This window comes from Carettochelys insculpta, chromosome 7 (genome assembly GCF_033958435.1).
Source record: "Carettochelys insculpta isolate YL-2023 chromosome 7, ASM3395843v1, whole genome shotgun sequence".
Classification (NCBI taxonomy): Eukaryota; Metazoa; Chordata; order Testudines; family Carettochelyidae; genus Carettochelys; species Carettochelys insculpta.
The window spans coordinates 43,742,670-43,763,288 of NC_134143.1; the positions used below are offsets into that span (position 1 = coordinate 43,742,670).

Sequence of the window (20,619 nt, forward strand, 5' to 3'; positions counted from 1 at the left end):
CTAACCCATATATTAAATCCTTGAGATCTTAAATTAACCCTCTCTTTTTGTCTTTATAAATTCTGTTTCGTAGTTTTGTAGATTCTGCAGCAGTAGCAACCAGTGTGATTAGGCTGACTTCCCATATAACACAGGCCACAGAACTTCCCCAAACTAAGTCCTAGAATAGATTTTTTTTTTAAAGACTTGGTGTAAAAATTGCCAGTGATGGAGATTCCACCATGACCCATCATAAATTGTTGCAGTGGTTAATTACCTTTGCTGTTCAAAATGTATGCTTAATTTCCGATTGGAATTTGTCTAGCTTCAACTTCTAGCCATTGGCTTGTGTTTTACCTTTCTCTGTTCAGCTGAAGAGCCCATTGTTAAGTATTTGTCCCATATGTAAATATTTTTGACTATATTCAAGTCATCCTTTAACCTTCTCTTTTTGAACTGGCGTCAGGTGCTACAGACTCCCTCCTACTCTGAGTATTTGCCATGTGAGAAGGGTCTTTTTCCCCATCCCTCCCCAGGAGTCCTGTTCCCACACCATACTGCACCAAGCATATGCTTTTGTCAGTCACTATGAACTCCTTTACACAGGAACCCAAATTCTCTCTGAGGCTCAGTCTGCACTACAGAGATCTTTCAAAAGATGATCTTCCAGAAGATCTTCTTTTGAAAGAGCACGTCCACACACACAAAAGCGAATTGAAAAAATCGATCTGCTCTTTTGATAAACAGTGTCCACACAGCCACGCTCTTTTGAAAGAATGGGCCAAGGATCAGAAAATCTCGCACCCTGAAGATTGCTCTTTTGAAAAAAGGCTCCCAGGGCATCTACACACCTTTGTTTTGAAAGAGTCTTGGGAAAAGATTCTTCCTCATCTGGGAGATAAAGAAGGCCACCAGAAAAAATGCTGCATTCTTCTGATATAATATTGAAATAATGCATTTTGTGTGCAAAAACAACAGGAAGTCCTGTGGCAGTTTATAAAATAACAGATATTTTGGACATAAGCTTTTGTGGGCAAAGACCCACTTTGTTACATGCATGAGTGGGGCGGGGGGACGCTTCAGAGGAGGATTTAAAGAGGGAGTCTCAGTAAAGGGGAGGGCCAGAGCTGACAAGGTGCTTTCAGTCAGGGTAGATATGACCCATTATCACCAGTTAATGTGGAGTTGTGAACGTTGAGAGAGGAGGAAATCAAGGCAGTTCAGTCAGGGGGGATGTGGCCTATTGTCAGTTGCTAATATCTGTTAGTCTTTTAGTTGCCACAGGACTTCTTGTTGTTTTTGAAGATACAGACTAACTGCGCTACCTCGCTGAATTTTGTGTATAGACGCTCTGTGGGATTTTTCGAAAGAACCCTGGCATTTTTGAAAAAACTTGCTAGTGTAGACGTAGCTTGAATGTACCTACACTACTGAAAAATGTAAAAAAATTCAAACTTTTTTCATTTACAAAAATGGGGTAGATTTGCAAGCAAACTGGGAGAGTCTAGTATATGCTTAATTTAAACTGTTTCTTGTTATAGTGATATATGTTTACTAATGCACTTAGTATCAGGCAAAGAAGTAGTATAGTAAGTCAGATTAATATCCCTGTGAGTGTTCACTCCATATGGGGCTTCATGAAAATGAAGTTACAAGAGGTAATGAATGAATGCCAGTTCATATTTCTGCCTGTTAAATATATAGTAATATTGACCTGAAAAATTTCTTTCTAAATGGTGAGTAGGATTTTTCATATTAATGCATTTTTAAAGTAGCTTTAAATGTATCTAATTTACCTGGTACTTCAGTTGGTGGGAACATAAATCTTTGTGCAGCCTATGAAGACATTCATTTTAGGAAGGTCTTGTTTAACTGCACTGCACCTGTCCAGAATACATCTCTTAGCAGAAGATGATTGTGAATCAAGCCATTTTAAGAGCCATTGATTTATAATTTGGATTCATATTCTAACCCTTGCACATATTAAGCAATAAAGTGAGTACTTGCTTTCATTTGGTATAGTAATGTGATTTATGTTTTGTACAGCAATTTGAGCGTGACCTGCGAAGATATGCCACTCATGAAAGGAAGATGATTTTGGACAACCATGCCTTATATGATAAGACAAAGGTATGGTTTGCTCTTTGAAATGAAGTGATAGCATCATAATTTATGATGTATTTTCCGTTTGCTTATGCTGTGGAAGTGCAGAGTATTTCAGCATTATCTGAAGAATTAAAAGACCCCTTTCCACAGAATCTGCTTTCATGTTGATTGCCACTTAAGCATAAGGGTTCCTTGGCAATGGCCAAAGTACACATGGCTTAGTTCAAGATTGTGGGGTATTAAACTTCCAGCTGCTTTAGTTTACCCCGGCTTCTAGAGCTTTCAGAATCACTTAAACCAGAAAGGATATGTCAGTGGAGGTTCCTAATCCTATCTCCTTTTCCCTGCAGCACGTCTTATATGGATCAAAGGTCCCCATCTTCATGGGTGCCATGCGATTCGAAAGTGGCACTTTTGAATTGTGCATGGCCACCATTATGCTAATGAGGCACTGAATATTCATGGCAGCACCTCATTACCATCTTCCCAACTCGCTCATTACCATGCCCCTTCCGAAAGGAAGGGGCTAGTGTAGACGTAGACAAGGTTTCAGATACAGTGCCACTTTTCAACAGAGCTGTGACACAAAGCGGATGCAGAGTAGACCAGAATCAGAATAATTTCTTCTGATTGTTGTGTGTGTGTGTGTGTGTGTGTGTGTGTGTGTGGGAAGGAAGGGGGTGTGGATGGAGGGGTGGGAAGGTCATGCAGAGTCAAGCTAATTATGCATCTCTGTATTTTTGCTGACCACCAAACCAAAAAAATCCCTTTCTTTGAAAACTCTTGCCAATGATGATTTTTTTTAAAATCTCATGCCATCTTGCAAATATACCCTATAGCAAATATACTGTGATTTCTAATTAAACACAAAAGTGTTTAGAAGAGACTGAGAACATTTGAATCATTCCCACAATATTCTGTATGTCATGTTAGATGGCTGTCTTTTATTTGTTTATATTAATATTCACGAACACTTTGGCACTGGAGATTCTATTGTGGCCCTTTGCCTGAAATGTGATCCATATCAGAGAACCCTATTTTCCGATATCAAGAGGTTATATCGAGGAGAACCCTAGATACTTTAATAAATGTCCAAAGAGACTTCAACAGGAAAAGGCAGCATTAACATGTCAGTCATGAATCCATTACATAACTTTGCATATGAGAACAAAAAGTGTAGATATTTCCTCTGGGGTCTCATTAGGAAGTTACATTGTGAAATTATTCCTTAGCCCCACACTGCTGCCCTCCCCACCCCTCCACATGATGCCCCCCCCGCAGACCCCCTTGCCGCCCTCCCCACAACCCTGCCTACCCCGCCTGCCTTGCCCGTCGCCCCATCTGCCTCACCTGCTGCCCCACCTACCACCCCGCCTGCCAGCCCCCCAGGACTGGAGCCCACTGGGGCTGAAGACCTGCCGGTGGAGGCATCCCGGCCGTACCTGCCTGTCCTCCTGGCCCCCAGCCGGCTGTGCCGTGGACCATGCACAAGGGGGGGCCGTGAGCCCTATCCGCCGGGGGTCGCGCCCCTCTACCCCCACCCCAGAGTGATGGGCCGATGCCGAGCCATCTGCTGCCCCCCCATTTGTGTACAGTTGTCCCCCCATTTGTATATTGGTTCCAGTTTTTGTTGTGCACATAAGACAGTTTTACCAGTATTCAATAATCCACAGTTTTATTTTCCAAAGAACCTGAGATGTGTGCTGGGGGGAAGGTGTGTGGATGGTGGGGGCAGTGTGCAGAAGGCCCTCCGGGGAAGGGCAGGGAGGTGTTCAGGGGTCTCCCTGATCAAAATGGGACCGCAGGGTCTCATGGACCTGTACCCCCTTGTGGTGGGCCTGGTGACTGGGTGTGGTGGCTGGCTGGGGGAAGCCTGTGCCAGCGTTGACTGCCCACCCCTGGACGAAGGCCTCCCCCTTGCTCTCGACAATGTTGTGGAGTGAGCAGCATGTGCCCACAAGCTGGGGGATATTCTGGAAGCCAATGTCCAGGCGGGCAAGGGGGCACCGCCACTGGCCCTTCAGATGGCCAAAGGTCCTCTACACCACTGGGAGGGCATGGGTCAGTCAGGCATTGCAGCACTCCTGGCTGGTGGTGAGGTGGCTGGTGTATGGGTGCATGAGCCAGGGCTGGAGCGGGTAGGCCGCATCTGCCATGAGGCAGAGGGGCATGGTGGTGTCCCCCAGAGGGATCTCCCTCTGGGGGATGTAGATCCCCGGCTCCAGCCAGCGGCAGAGACTCGAGTTCCAGAAGACGCAGTTGTCATGTGTACAGCTGGGCCAGCCCACATACACATCCTGGAAGTGGGCCCTGGCTGTCCACCATGGCCTGAAGGACCATGGAGTGGTAGTCCCTGCGGTTTATGTATCTTCCCCCGCTGTGGTCCGGTGCGCGCATGGGGATATGGGTCCCATCTAGGGCCCCTAAGCAGTTCGGGAGCCCCATAGCAGCAGCAAATCCGGTGATGGCTGCGTCCAGGTCCATGACTTGGACAACACTCTGGATCAGCATGGCATTGAGCGCATGGACCACTTGTGGGGAGGGGACATGAGCACCCATGAGGGTGTGCAGGGTGCCCCGGGCCCTTCCCCTCAGCACCCCTCCCAGGCACTCCCCCAGGGACCCTTCTGCCCACCCCTTCTCACCCAGGACACCCCTACCTCCCCAGCACCCCCCCCGCCTGCCCACCCCCCAGTGGGTGCATGCCCAGGCCTCCTTACCTCCATGACGATGGCCCCGACTGTGGCCTTTCCTACTCCAAACTGGTGTCCCATGGAGCAGTAGCTATCTGGAGTGGCCAGCTTCCAGACAGCTATTGCGACCCTCTTCTCGACGGGGAGCGTGCACAGCATCTGTGTGTCCTGGTGCCTCAGTGCAGGGGTGAGCCACTGGCAGAGCTCCAGGAAGATCTGCCAGCACATGCAGAAGTTCCACAGCCACATGTCATCGTCCCACTCCCCCATGACCAGCTGCTCCCACCAGTCAGAGCTGGTGGGGTAGCTCCAGAGGTGGCGGAGCACCTGGGTGGGGAGGAACAGGGGAGCCCTGTGATCAGGGGCATCCCTGTCTGCCCCCGGGGAAGGCATCCTCTGCCCAGAGCTGCTGGGTGGCCTCCCTTGCAGCACCTAGCAGGGCGCTTGCTTCCTGGGTGACAACCTGGAAGGCTTCCAGGTGCTGCTGCTGCTGGTCCATGGCTGCTGTGTGTTGGTCTGCGAGAGTGTGGCTAGCGCTCTGCAGACCTCGTGCTCTGCAGGCTGGGTGTGTTTGGGAGGGGCTCTTTAAGGGAGCGGCTTGCTGTTGCCCCGGAAGGGCTAATCCAGCCTGTGACCCCATCTGCAGGCTTTCCTGGCCCCTTATTTCAATGGGAAGCGCTTGTGTACATGGACGCTCTGCTTTTCCTTCTGGGGCAGCTCCTTTCAACATTCCCCGTCACTACTCGATGTTGAACATCAACGGCACCAGTCCTGGAGGATGTGTGGACGATATGCATCAAAGCAGCCTATTTTGATGTTACTTCAAAATAGGCTACTTCGACGTAGTGTCCTAGTGTAGACGTAGCCTATGTCTATTTGAAGGTATCATACAGTTATAAAATTACTATATTTTTTGAGTTCTGCAAACTGTTTTGTGGTGTTTGACTTAATCTTTCATGTGTATGAGAAATTCCCTAATGGAAAAAAATTAGAATTCTGTAAACTTTACTGGTATCAGCGGGGTAGCCGTGTTACTCTGTATCTGCAAAAACAACAAGGAGTTGTGTGGCACCTTAAAGACTCAGGCTACGGTTACACTACAGTGATCTGTCAACAGAGGTCACTGTCAGATGAGATTTCCCAACAAAAAACACTTCTGTTGACGGAATGCAGCCACGCACAAAAGCCAATCAGAACAGCACTCCTGTCTGTTGACGGGGCAGCCTGGCTGCCTGGCTGCTTTCTTGACAAAACAGGCACCCGGAAGCGCAGCAGACAGGGCTGCTGATTGTTGGGGATACCCTTTCTGTCAAGAGAAGGCCTCTTCCAGTGTCCACACAGCTTTTGTTGAAGGAATCTGTTGACAGCAGTGCCTCAAGACTGAGAGGCAGAATGCTGCCGGCGAAAGTGCTGAGTTTTATTGACATGCTGTCGACAAACCAATTTGCGTGCGGATGTTCCGTAGCGTAACAGATTTATTTGGGCATAAGCTTTCAGGGGCAAATACCAATTATTGCAACTGATGAAGTAGGTTTTTGTCCATGAAATCTTATGCCCAAATAAACTTAAATGACATCTCTTCTCTGTAGGGTCAGGGGAAAAAAGTCTATTGAAGGGTAGAGGATTTTAAAATGGTAACCTAGAAAAAAAGAGGAGTTAATATTCAAATCCTCTTATTAAACCAGTTATAGGGACAGATCCTAAATGGATCTAAAAAGCCTTAGTTTTGTTGGCTTCTATACTCCACTTTGATTACTGAAACTACAGTGATTCACTCTACTTGAGAAATGAGTCTACAATGCTGAGGTTCCATTCGCAGCCTCAGGGAAATTAGAGTTTCTTTGGCACACAACCAGGGAGGACAAGCTATAATGCATGCTCAAGTCTTAAAGCTGCTGTTGCTGCATCACTTACAAGTTGTACATGCAGTTAAAAACGGTGCCAATCACATCCTCAGTGTAAAACTTGATTTATAAATCCTTCTTCTGTATTGTGATGGTGAATTGTAAGTTGGGAGTTGGTAGCCCAGCCATTTTGATCATGTTTTAGCTTAGTGCCTCTTTCTTATATAAATTACAGCTCCAGTTAGCTAGGCTGATCTTATTCTTCAGAAAACTTTTGGTTGAAATGAACTTGGTAAAATGTGGCATCATTTGTAAAATGGCTGCCACCTCTGGCACTGGAAATGCAGTGCTAATCTAAAACTGCTTCCACAGACTGTTGTAAAGTCTGTGCAGACCTGCCAATGGGGATGGTGGAAGGGGACAGTTGCACTGGGCCCAGCATTGCAAAGGGACCTGAAGCTCCGGGCACCTTTGAAATGCTGTGGCAGCTTTGCTTGGGATGTGTCTGGCTGTGAGGCAGGGGAGCAGGGGTGGGTAGCACCAGGGTCCAGGCAGTGCTGAAAGCTGACTGCTCTTGGCTCCGCCCCTTCCACTCTTGGCCCCGCCCCTTCCACTTTGCCCCAGGGCCTGTAGTGGCTGTCAGTGCCACTGCCTGTATGGTTATAACTGATGCTGTTTCGACTTATTTTTTCTCTGCCATCACAACTGCACCTTTAACCTTAATTTTCTGGTATGCTGTAGATGCTTAGCTATGTACTTTTTGACAACTTTAATGAGTGCTCTCTGTCTATGCTGATCAGGTAAACTCATAACTTTATCTCATGTTCTCATAGCTTGGTGTCTCAGTGGACCTGGAGGCATAATTTCAAGAGTGGGTAGACATACATGTACTAGTTCTGACTGAGCTAGTGTGCTAAAAATAGCAGTGTGGCTGAGGCTGCATGTGTGGCAGGATGGGCTGCAATCCCATCTGAAATCCTACCTATGTATTTAGGACATGCCAATGAACCTCTCTGCTTTAACTGACAGTGAATATGAAAAGATGCTTTGTGGGAAGTGGATTTTTCATTTTTCAAATAAAGGGCAGCTGAGTGTGGCATTGCAGGAGCTCCCTGCCTCAGCTGTACCACATCAGGGTTTTGACTCTCCAGGAGGGTCACATAGTTGAGCCCTGCAGCTAGGACACTCAAGAGTTTGTTTCCCTTTAGTGGTAATCAAAGTCTAAATAAAACCAAAACCAAAACTGCTCTTACTGCACTTCAGTTCAGCTTTGGACTCACTTGTTGATTAGCCGGCTAATTTAATGGGAGCAGAGTTCATGAGATATCATGCATGACTCAGCTTTGGAAGAATTGGTCAAATCTGGAAGTTTAGTTTATCTAGAGGACTCTTCCAGCTTTGGAAGATTTAGTCAGCCTAGAATTAAAGATAACCTAGAAGCCTGGGCTAAACAGTTGAAAAACTGTGTTTAGCCAGGAAGGTTGGCAAACAGTCACGCCAGCTGGAAGATTTTGATGAATCTGGGCAAAGTCTTCTTCTGACTCAGGCAGCATTCGCTTTAGCTGGGAGATAGAGAACTGAACAGAACTTTTTATAAGTTATTTCAATTTCTTTAGGACCTAAAAGTATACTTTTCTTATATATTTCATGATCCAGAGTTTTCTTCTGCCCTTCTACTCCTTTAGGGTAGCTGGGCCTAAAATCTAGGGATAACACTTATCAGCCAGCTGTGTAACGTAATGCTACTCCACTAACTCCCCATTCTTTGAAGACCCCCCTCTAAAACCTTACTTGGTTTTAAAATAGTTCAAGTACTTGTTTCATCTTACTTTTCCATTCACCACTCAGTATCCTGCTCTGTGTGCTGCCTCATCATGCAGTAACCGAGGTGCAAAAGCTTTCTCCCTTGTTTCTTCTTTGGGCTGCCCTGTACGAATGTTTTAGATGATGACATGCTTCAGTCAGCAGTGTCTGATTACATGTTTGTACTGATGGTGGTAGTTACATGTACACTGTGCGATGTGATTCCCCTGTTTATGTAACATGCTTGCAATAGTTCAATACAGGGTAGTATGAATATAAATAGCAATGTAGCTGCAGCACCAGTAGAAGCATGGCAAAGCCAGGCCAAGTGCAAACCCACTTAAAGCCGGTGAGTAAGTGCTTATTATTCCTTTGCTATGCCTTTGTTGCCCCTACCTGTGTTACCACAGCTACAGTGCTATTTAGATTCATGCTAACTCTCATTTAACTGCCACAATACATGAGAAGAGGACTCACACACCTTGCTTGTATTGTGGAAATAGCTTGTGGATGTAGGACCTGTTTTACTGGTATGTAGTCCTGGCATGTTTTCATTCTTATGTGAAGGAAATACAATGTAGCTAATCTTAAATATTTACAGAAAAGCTCACACCTTTCGACACAAGCAACAAGAATATGTGTGCAAAGTGTGTGCTCTTTTGAGGAAAAAAAGAATGTTTTTTGAGCCATAAGGGCTATGTCATACCCAAACCGCAGACTTTGGGCATGTCACCAGACCTGCACATCAGAACAACTTACAACCCTATGTCCGTCTGTGAAAGGTTTTGCAGATAATGCTCCCATGCTGCTCAGCAAAGAAAGCAAAAAGAGAACAGCTGTTGACACGTGGGGGAAGTTTTTTCATATGTGGACTGGCAAAATCTCGAGATCATCAACTTTCCTTCTTCCTGCTCTCGTTCTGCACTAAACCCAGTATTGCTCTGAACATGTGTCCTGTGTCTGATCAATTTGTAATTGGCACAATGCCATGGTGACAGATGGGGATGAGTAGGCAAACAGAAGATCATGCATGTGCATCAAGTGTGTGGCACTGCAGACAGCAATCCCAGGTGGGAACAGCCAACTCTTAGGGTTCCTCTCAACTGTAATTAATGAGATGTGCCACCAGTCTTCTAACCAATCTCTAAACTGGATTAATGTTTTAAAAAAAAGCAACCTGAAGAGGAAACAAGATACATGATTAAGGTATTTGAAAAGGAGTTAGAATTACATGAAGTAAGGGTAATATAAGTAGTCATAAGAAGGATTGGAGAAGGATGGTCTAGTGTTTTGGGGAGTTGCTGTGAGCTTGAGAGACCTTTGCTACATCTTAGACTTCATATGTGAGCTTGGTAGCTTAGTCTGTCTGTGCTTTAGTCCTCGCCTGTAAAATGGGGACAGCAGTACTACTCGACCTTTCAGAGATGTTGGGAGGATTAGTACTACCACTATGTGGGGAAAAAAGTGGGTTTTACCCATAAAAGCTCATGTCCTGATAAACCTGTGAGTCTCTAAGGTGGTCTCGGGCTCCCTGTTGAATTCTCATTGTGACCTTGATGCTATTCCACAGCATAAGGTGTAGGATTAGGGGAACAGAAGTTATACACAACTGAATGGATTCTCCATCCCTTTCCTCCTCACCCCAGAGAGAAAGCACACTAAGGGCCTGAATGTGGCAGTGGGCACTTGGCAGCTCGCCTTGTGCCTGAGTGCCTCACACCCAGGTCTGGCACTCGTAGCATCTCCCTCACAGGGAGGACTGCTATCCGTGACTGCTGGCAGCGGAGTTGGGGTGGTGTGTGTGAGTGGTAGACACGTCATGGCAGGGAGAAGGCCACCAGGTTCCCCTGCTCTGCCTCTGTCTTCCCCACAGTCAGGTTCCCCTGCATGACATCAGTCTCCCCAGCAGCAATGTGCTATGCTGGAAGCAACTGCTTCCTGAATGCAGACCCAGTCCTGGGCAATGAACAGCACTGGTGTGTGGCTCATTGATCCCAGACAACTTCATGGTGGCTTGTCACAGGAAAGTGTCCTACCATGGGGGCCGGAATAAGGCAGGCTGTGTGGGACTTGAGAGAAGTGGCTCCCTCAGGCACCACCTGCCCCTGAGGCGATAGAGAGAGGTTTCTAACTCACCTAACTCTCCTAATTTGTAGTTCCTACAGTAACTGCTGCAAATGCTGCACGTATCTCTTCACAGGCAGGTGCTGGCTGGGGGAGCCACTTCTCTCAAGTCCCACACAGCCTGGGGGGTTGCAGAACAGCCCACTCATCTGTCTGCACATGGACTGCCAGTCTGGAGCAATCAGCTTCAAGGCACGCCCCACCCCCCCCACCCCCAGGGCCCCCATGGTCCCTCTCATGAGGTTCCTGCAGAGGCCTGCCTTATTCCGGCCTCCATGGTAAGACGCTTGCCTGAGACAAGCCACCATGAAGTTGTCTGGGATCAATGAGCCACACACCTTTTCTGGGATCCTGGGGAACATTCTGGGAGTGGGAGACAGGCTCCAGGGCCATCAAGATCTCCTGGTTAACAGGCATGATAGAGACCTGGCCTCCTCCTGCTACTCCTCCTCCCCATCATTGTCCTCAGACACCTCGAGAATGATGTTGGGTGTGTCTTGGATGGACTCCACCACTGTGAGGTGGGGGCAGGGGCTGGTGGTGTGGGCCTCCCTCCCCAGGATGGCATCCAGCCACTCATAATAGTGGCACCTGTGGAGTGCCACGTCAGAGTGGCTGGACTCCTCCCAGGTCTTGTGGGCAATTGTGGTGCAGCTCCTTGATTTTGAGCTGACGCTGATCCAGGAACCAGGTGTGCCTCTTCTCTGCCAGGCTGGTGGCGATCTGGCTGTAGACGCTGGCATTTTGCTGCATGGTGAAGAGTTCCTGGAGAATGCTTTCCTTCTTCCAAAGCTCTATGAGATCCAGGATCACTGCACTGATTCAGGATGGTGCTTGCCTGCGTTTTGGGGCATTAGGTGCTGTGGGAGCAGCTCTGTCAACCATTGGGGGCCGCATGGGGCTATTGCCTAGCTCATGGCTCCCTCAGAGTATCCTGCATTGCAGCTCAGGGCTTCAGGGCTAGACATGTGCTGCCAGCCCTTCTGTCTGTGGCTAGCTACTTTAAGGCTCTACAGGGGGATGAGCAGTGGAGTTGGACACAGGTACCCAGGCCTAGAGTGGTCAGGTCTGCAGCTGTGCTAGACCTCTGGAGGCCAATTACTTCCACATAACAGCCCCTGTCTATGCATATTAGGGCTATTTTGAAATAGGCACTTACTCATCTCAACAGCTGGTGAGGGGAGAAGGATTCTTCCCCACCAGCTGAGATCCTGTAGTTGGGTGCTGAGGGCTGGATTCACCCGAAATAACATTCACAGGTTGACTCATGTATTTCTCTGTGTTGTCAAAGTGATTTCTCTGACAATAACCTAAAAGTCCATTCATTACTTTCTGCAATTAGAGAAAATGGAATAAAATGTAGGAAGTAATTACAATTGATTTTTGTAAGAGAGCAGATGGATTTCCTAATAGATAGTTTGCAATAAATTGGTTAAATTATTATCATGTTAATGTTCCTGTAGCTAACATTGTGAAGGTTTTTTCCCGTAAGCTCAGAGCTGTTTTAAAAGGCCGTTGAACTAGAAAACAGTTATGAGTTTTATGTCCTGTGAAAAATTTTTAAGATGTGGAATATCAGCCTTAATAATTTCTATTGTTAAAGAAATATTGGGGGGGAGATGACCCTATTTGCAGTGTACTAGATATGATTGGTAGTTTTGTATTTAAAAACTATTATGTAATTCTTAATTACCAAAATGTTGTTAACTTGTGAATAAATAGGCAGAGGTGTACCTAACTACCATGAACAGCAAATTTATAAGATCTCCTAAGAACTCTTCAATGGGTGCAATCCAATGAAAAGCTGAAAGCGAAGCATCCTCAATGAGAGTTATCCACTGTAGGAATGATTTGCAACTAAGGGGCAAACTAATATAAATATGAAAGAGGGGAAAGTGTTTTTCCCCCTCCTGATTTGTAGTTCCTGCAGTAACTGCTGCAAATGCTGCATGTAACTTTATTTGTGAAAACTCCAATTTCATACTGTATCCCTATTCAGGAAAGTGCTTAATGGCTTTCTTGAACACGGCCTAAATAATCTTTCTTCATTTTAGTCCTTTCCTCTCCCTAAAAGTTCACAAAAGAAACCTCAAGCAGTTATGTGATATGTATAATCCACCTATGAATGTAGTATGAGGTAGAAAGTAATGTTCTGTTACTAGAAAAAATTCTAAAAGTACATGAGTGCCATACACGAACATGAACTCTGTAGCAACAAAAAGTCTTGTGGCACCTTATAGACTAACAGATATTTTGGAGCAAAAAGCAGTTAAGTAGCACTTTAAAGACTAACAAAAAAGTTTATTAGGTGAGCTTTCGTGGGACAGACCCACTTCTTCAGACCATAGCCAGACCAGAGCAGACTCAATATTTAAGACACAGAGAATCAAAAACAGTAAGCAAGGAGGACAAATCAGAAAAAGATAATCAAGGTGAGCAAATCAGAGAGTGGAGGGGTGGGGGGGAAGATCAAGAATTAGATTGAGCCAAGTATGCAGACGAGCCCCTATAGTGACTCAGAAAGTTCCCATCACGATTTAAACCATGTGTTAATGTGCCGAATTTGAATATAAATGTCAGCTCGTCCACTTCTCTCTCTAAAAAGGAGCGATAATTTCTCTTCAGTAACACACATGCCTTGAGGTCATTGACAGAATGCCCCATTCCATTAAAATGTTGACTAACTGGTTTGTGGATCTGGAGTGTTTTGATGTCTGTTTTGTGCCCGTTGACCCTTTGTCTAAGGGAGTTAGAAGTCTGTCCAATATACAAAGCATCTGGGCATTGTTGGCACATGATGGCATATATGATGCTAGTAGAGGAGCATGAGAAAGTGCCTGTGATTCTGTGAGTAACCTGGTTAGGTCCAGTGATGGTATTTCCAGAGAAGATATGTGGACAAAGCTGGCAGCGGGCTTTGTTGCAGGGAAAGGTTCCAGGACTGGTGTTCCTGGGGTATAGACTGTGGCTGTTAGTAAGGATCCTCATGAGGTTGGGAGGCTGTCTGTAGGAGAGAACAGGCATGTCACCCAGGGCCTTCTGGAGCGTAGCATCCTGATTAAGAATAAGTTGTAGGTCTTTAATAATTCATTGCAGTGGTCTGAGTTGGAGGCTGTAGGTGATGACCAGTGGTGTTCTGTTCTTGGCTTTTTTGGGCCGATCTTGGAGTCGCTGGTCTCTGGGTATGTGTCTGGCCCTGTCAATTTGTTTTTTTTACTTCTCCTGTTGGGTAATTCAGGTTTATGAATATTTGGTAAAGTTTGTGTAGTTTTAGGTCCCTGTCAGTTGGATCAGAGCAAATGCGATTGTACCCAAGAGCTTGACTGTAAACAATGGATCTAGTCACGTGTAAGCTTTCGTGGGCAAAGACCCGCTTCATGAGATGCATGAGTGGGGGGTGGTACTCATGCATCTGATGAAGCGGGTCTTTGCCCACAAAAGCTTACGCTCCAAAATACCTGTTAGTCTGTAAGGTGCCACAAGACTTTTTGTTGTTCTCAAAGCTACAGACTAACATGGCTACCTCTCTGTTACATGAGCTCCGTAAGTGATCATTGAATTGTCAGACAGTAACGACCGCTGCAAATTGTAGGCATAAATAAAGTCTTACTATTTGACTTTTGAGGATTTTAATCAGCCTTGGAATTTGTAGGAGAGCTATTACAATTTTTTCCCCTTTAAGGATAAAACTTAAAATCCAGAGGTTGCTAAAGTCTGCCTATGGTAAACTGTCACATTTTATCTAAAGTTGTTGCGGATTCCAAAACTATTCATAATTATCATTGAGCAATATAGGTCTGGATACTGTTATGTGTAGGCCAATATGACAGAATTTCATCCAACTAAATTATTAAAATACTATATCCTATTATTAAATCTTCATCTTTTTCAATTTGCATGTTGGAACATGTGTCTGTGAAAGTCAAGAATAAACAATGGCACATAATAGAAAGTGATGATATATTTCCGCCATGAACCTCAAATTTTGCAGCTGGTGAACGTGACAGAAAGCAGTCAGTAGCACTTTTTAAGTTTTTTTTTTTTTTTTTTTACTTTTTAAAGCCTAATTCCCAATGCAAACATTTTCCCTTTTCTGCTTCCCTCATCCTCCTGTGTGTGTTCCTTTTGGTTTTTTTGGATGTTATGATTTGAGACAAAGAGGGTGAGAACGTATTTTTTCACTCAGGTTTTATATTTACTCGGGTAAAATATTGTCCCATTTAAAATCAATGGGAGTTTTACTGTTGATTTCAGTGGGGCCAGGATTTTCTTCCCAGATCTTTTCTTCCGTTTTTTAAAGATACCTGATTTTAAGTATATTTGAAGGATTCATTTTGAAAGCTCCTAGAGAGTAGCAGTATAAGGACAGTTTAGCCCAGTGTTAGGAAGGGAAATGACAGTCTGAATGGGGTTTGAGAATCTTGAGAAGGTTATAGATGTAAAAAAGTAAACCAGTGTCATAGTATCCCTGTATTTCCAGGATATACAATATTCATTAACTATATTTGCTCTTTGGCAAGATACCAAGTAACTTTAATCACGTGTCATTGAAAAGAGCTCAGAAGGAAGATGTTTATATTTCTATATATTTGTTTTATTATATAAATATATACAGCATGCATACATGTGTATTTAGCTGTAATGTTAAACAGCTATATTTTACAGTCAGTTTTCTTGGTGTAGCATCTGAAAATATTTCATGCCATCTATCGTTACAGTGAATGTCTGCAGTAGTTTACTTGCAGAGTTAAACAGATATTTTTGATTCCCTAAAAACTGGGTGTTATAGTCTTATGTTGGCAGATGCTATGCTAAAATTATGAGGGTATAACAGTGAGACAGTCAGCCTTGAGAACATCTTGATAAATTAAACATGCTACAGTTGCAAAGTTTGCTTTAGATGTTTGCAATAATAACTGGATTAAAGATAAAGCGAACATAAAGAAACAGAGTTTATATTGATTTCCAATGTGATCAGTGTTGTTCACATAGTCACTGCTACAACTGAATACTGAATTATTGTAAACAGATGCACATACTTGCATTTATAAAATGCTTCCATTTCTTTTATCTCTTTTGGAGAAGAAGCAATTACACATTTGACTCTGGGGATTAGGGTTTTCCTTTCTTTTTCTTTCTTTTTTTTCTGCACCTGGTTTATTTTAGTACTTCAGAACTAAAATCTCCTTTTTCTCCTCTTGATAGAGCATGCATTTCCTTCCACATCAGTAGCTTTTAAACAAAGTTCCTTGTTAGTTTATATGTCTTGTATGTCACATGATGAGTCACGTTTATAAAGCCTTGGTGTAAATCCACTTTCGTCAAAACTAATCAACTTGTTGTGTAAACAATATTATAGGCATTTAGCCCTTTATAACAAACAACTGCATGTCCAACACAAAAGACAAATGTGTAACTAACACCAGTCTCCTTTGCCTGGTGTGTTTTCCAAATAGCACAATGAATCCTGGGTTAATACTGAAAGGAAATGTTTTTAAGTTATGCAAATATCTGCTCATTCAAAACATTTTGGCCATGTCTACATGCGAAGCCTTCTGTCGACAGAAGTCACTGTTGGAAAGGATTTTCCAGTAAAACTTCTGTTGACGAAGTGCATCTACACATAAAAGCAGATCTAAAGAGCAGTCCGCTCTGTGAACAGAGAACAGAACACTTTTGAGAGAGGTGTTACACCTGAGTGGGGAGATGCGCCAGATGTGCCTGGTTTTGTTGACAAACTGTCAACAAAGCGCATTTTCCATGTATTTTCCACAGTTTTTCCCTGACAAAAGCCCAGTTTTTTCAGGAAAAACTTGTGTAGACGTAGCCTTTGATTATTTTAATTTACTAATGCTAACTTCTAATGCTAATTATGTGGTGCCTTAATTCAATTTTTACCTGATAATTTGTATGCTTAGTTAAATGTATAATAATATAAATTGAACAGAGCTATATTGAATAAAATCCAAACATCCACCTAAGTACCTTTCTGTTGTCAGTCATTCATATGAGACTTTATTAAAACAAACAGAACAGGTCATTCTAACAGTCTAATAAAACACAGCCACTGTAAATGTTATATTTTTCAGGCAAAACAAGAAAAAAAACTAAATTGTAAGTCCAAGTAATCAACGTCAATGCCTTTGTGATAGAGAATACATTGTTAGAGAACTCTATTGGAATAAGTTCACAAGTCCTGGTATTTTCAATGAAAATTGTATTGTTCCTCTACAGCAGTTTCCTATTCAACATGCTGAAACTGAACTCTGGGTGTCAGGTGGAAATTTATAAGTTCCCCTTCTGCTTTGCTTGCCCACAAATAAAAGTTGAAGAGTTTTCCTCCAGATGCTAATTCACAATTGACTTTCTATATTTGCCATACAGCGTTTTTAATTGTGAAAGCACTAACAGGGGGATTTTAATTTTTATTCCTTAAATTAAAACTAGACAGCCGTGTCTACACTGAGAGAAGTCTTTGAAAAAGCCATGCTAATGGACATTTTGAAGAATACTAATGAGGCACTGAAATGCATATTCAGCGCCACATTAGCATGCCACCAGCCACGGCACTTTGAAATTGCCACTTTTCCCTCCTGCGTGGCTGGTACAGACAGGGGTCCTTTTCAAAAGGACCCTACCAACTTCAAAATCCCCTTATTCCTATCTACTGATAGGAAGAGTATTCTTCGCTCTTAGTGTAGACAAGGCTGACTTGTATAATGCACCAATATTTTGATTTTATGCAGGTTTTTTATTTAATACATAACTGTTTCCAAACAAAATTTCAGGCAAATACAAATGCTCTGTCCTCAGCTATGGCAATGGATAGTATTACTTTACTCTTGGTATATTATTTTTGAAATGTTAAATACCAACATTGTTCAACAGTCCTTTAAAATGGTATTCAGTTTTTATTTCTCCTTCACTTCAACTACACAGTTTTATGTGTAGGTACAAATAATATGTACTGTGTGTACAGAAGTACGCAAGGAGGAAAGAAGAGCTGATACCTTAGGCCTGTAGATGTTTCGTTAATCTGGGTTTTAAAATATAGTAACAGGACAAGTACCTGATACATTCCAATATTAGCATGATTTATCTATTTTACACAGTGAGACTAATGATTATTATAGTACCAAATCTGCTATTATAGCCTTGGACAAAAACTTTCAGCCATAGGAGTTTTGTCTGAGAGTAGAGGACATGTCCAGTGGTAAAATGAAATAAAAATTTATCATACCAGCTTCTCTTACTTTCCAAATTTATTCATGCCTAGAATTATGAGAATAACTTCCACTGCAGTATTTTGCACCAATACCATTATGCATGATTTTGCCTGTGGGCATTGAGTCATTGGATAATGCTTGCAATACTGCTTTTTCAATCATGGTTTGTAATAATGTTATTTCACAGAGTCATTTTTTCCCTTCTGACTTATTTGTGATTTTATTTGTAGCTGGATTAGGAATAGATTAGTTTTTATTTTAAAGCAGGCTTAGTGATGTGAATATTACTACAAAATATCATTTAAACATGGAATTTACATTCCTACCATAATATAATGTTAAAGGCACTTTTGATGATTTGCCAGAGAAAGTTGTTATGATATTATCAGAGAGAGAATGCACAGCACATACACGGTGCTGTGGGATATTACCATCGCTCTTAATGAAATACTTCACATAACTAATACAATTAGTGCTGTGATAATACAATTAGTACTGTGAGAGTTATGATCTATAATTATCAAGGAACTGTGTGTACTCTGGGCTGTCTGATTATTCATAAAGGTATGCGAGATTCATAATTAAAATGTTTATTAATGGAAACTCACCATTAAGAATTATTTAGGGCCTGATCTTGGCACATTTTGCCCACTAAGGAATATTTTACTCTGAAGATGTCTCACTAACTATTAGTGGAGTATGGTATTGTGTTGCTCAGGGTGAGTAAGGGTGGCAACGTCAGGTCCATAGTAGGGCTGGACAGAAAAGCAGAATTAATGTTTCCCAAAACATTTTGAGCTTTCGACGTTTTTTTTGATTGTAGACCAGGGCAAAACTCACACTTCTTGAAAATTTTCATGGGAAAAAGTGAGAGGGCAAGAGAAATAGCCCAGTGGTTAGAACACTTGCTTGGGGTCAGGGAAGTCGTCTCTGCTCTGCCTAATACAGACCCAGATATGAGGCTGTTTCTCTCAGAACCCACATGAATGCTCTGACCGCTGGTCTATTGGCTGTTCTGGGGTGGCTCTCTTTCTGAACAGATCTTCTCTCCTGGAGCTGAACTACCTTCCTGACTAAAGCTCTTCAGAAAACAACGTTTTTCTGTGAAAAGGTTTGATTGAAACAAATCGAACTTTTTTGTTTTAAAAAAAATAGTTTCTTTGAAAAGTTCCCAACCAACTCTAGTTCTTAGTTTTTCTACCCTGGGAGAGAATGGCTGAATAAAGATTCACTGATATTTACGTGAATGACAGCATTGTGTCTAGTTTTCATTGATAATCATTTTATTGAGCTTCATTGACCAAAACATACAATAGAAGTGAGAGAGAAAGTCAGGCCTGCTGATTTGGGGGCAGGGGCCAAGAGGGTAGTTGCCCCTGGGCCCAGCCTTTCAAAAGGGCCCAGAGCTCCAGCCACTGATGCTGCCAAAGTAGCTCTGTGCCTTTTTGAATTGCTGCAGCAAGGCAGCTCTGGCTTCATGTGACTTGGAGGGACTGGTAGGGGGGATCCAGCGCAGCGGTCCTGGTGGTGCTGAGGGCCAAATACCCTAGGCCATGCCCCTTCTGCCATTCCAGCGTGTGGAGCTGGACCCCTCTCCCACCTTGCCTCAGGAACCATGGTGGCTCTTACCATTCCCCAGAACTGCCATCTGAGTATGGCTGTTAGGATGGATGGTTATTTAAGATTTGTATAGGTGCCTATCACCTTAACATAAAATGAAACCCCATTCTGTGCCTCAAGGAGCATTATAGTCTAGGGTTCAAATCATGCCTGGTAGGCTCTGATTTAAGTAGCAGGGAGGATGGCACTACATATCCAGGGAAGAAGTGGAAATAATGTGCATCAGAGATTTCAGTTCCTCTCTAAGTTTCTTCCCAGTTACAGATGAGGCAGCCATGGACTAATGAACAGTATCAAACCATCAGGAACTGTATCCTTATTCTTATCCAGATGTACTCCCTTTGCGTTAGGTAAATAGAAATTTAAACATAAACTTGCTGAGATACATATTTGGTGAACAGTCATCCCCCTTTTTATATCATTCACTTCCTAGTATTTTACAGTTGTCATACACTGCTCTCATGTGGTTTCTTTTAAGCTATGTATACGTTAGAGCCCTCAGAGCTGTTGCACAGGTGCAGCTGAGGGCTTAGTTAACAGTTCACAGGTGTCAGTGAGGGCATCGTTTGGTCTGCAGGATACTATTAGTGATGACATTCAAGAAACAAAACTCAGCTTGATTTTTGGATCCCAGAATGGCTTTGTAGGGATGTGTGCAGCATTGCAACTGTATTGGTCCCATGATATTAGAGAGAAAAGGCAGATGGGCTAACGTCTTTAATTGGGTCATCTTCTGTTGGAGATAGATTTAGTTTTGGGGCTTGCACAGAGCTCTTCTTCAAGCCTGGCGAGTAAGAGGAAAACATCTTAAGTGAGCATATTGGTGCCGGAAGAGATTGCGACATCATAAGCCTACAGGGTCATGATGCTGTTTTTTACACTCATTTTGCAGAGTTGACCCGTGTATGGACCCCTTTCTTCCAGGAGCTAATGAACCTATTTGAACAGAATACACAGTAGTCTGAATCTTCTGTCACATCTGTAACACAACCCTTCCTGAAATATGAATACGTTTGGTGATCTTTCCCTCACTTCCCACCCATAATGTATTGGGTGCAATCCTTCATTTCTTGAGTTCAGCTGGACGCAGACAGAAACATGCTGAAATGCAGTGAATGTCCAGCCCAGGTGGAAGAATAAAGGGAGCAATTGGCAATTTAAAAGGGCTAAGGGCTCTTCACTGTCACTACTGTAGCTGTGGCAGTGGGAGCAGTAGCAGCTGGA

General features: G+C 43.4%; 1 protein-coding gene across 1 annotated transcript in view; it reads left to right on the forward strand.

The window, feature by feature from the left end:
- DNTT (DNA nucleotidylexotransferase) overlaps positions 1–20,619 on the forward strand; it is a 168,313-nt gene that overhangs the window by 131,573 nt on the left and 16,121 nt on the right. The window contains exon 10 of the mRNA XM_074999574.1: positions 2,026–2,109. Coding sequence (XP_074855675.1) covers positions 2,026–2,109 — 84 coding nt within the window. The remainder of the gene's footprint in view (positions 1–2,025; positions 2,110–20,619) is intronic.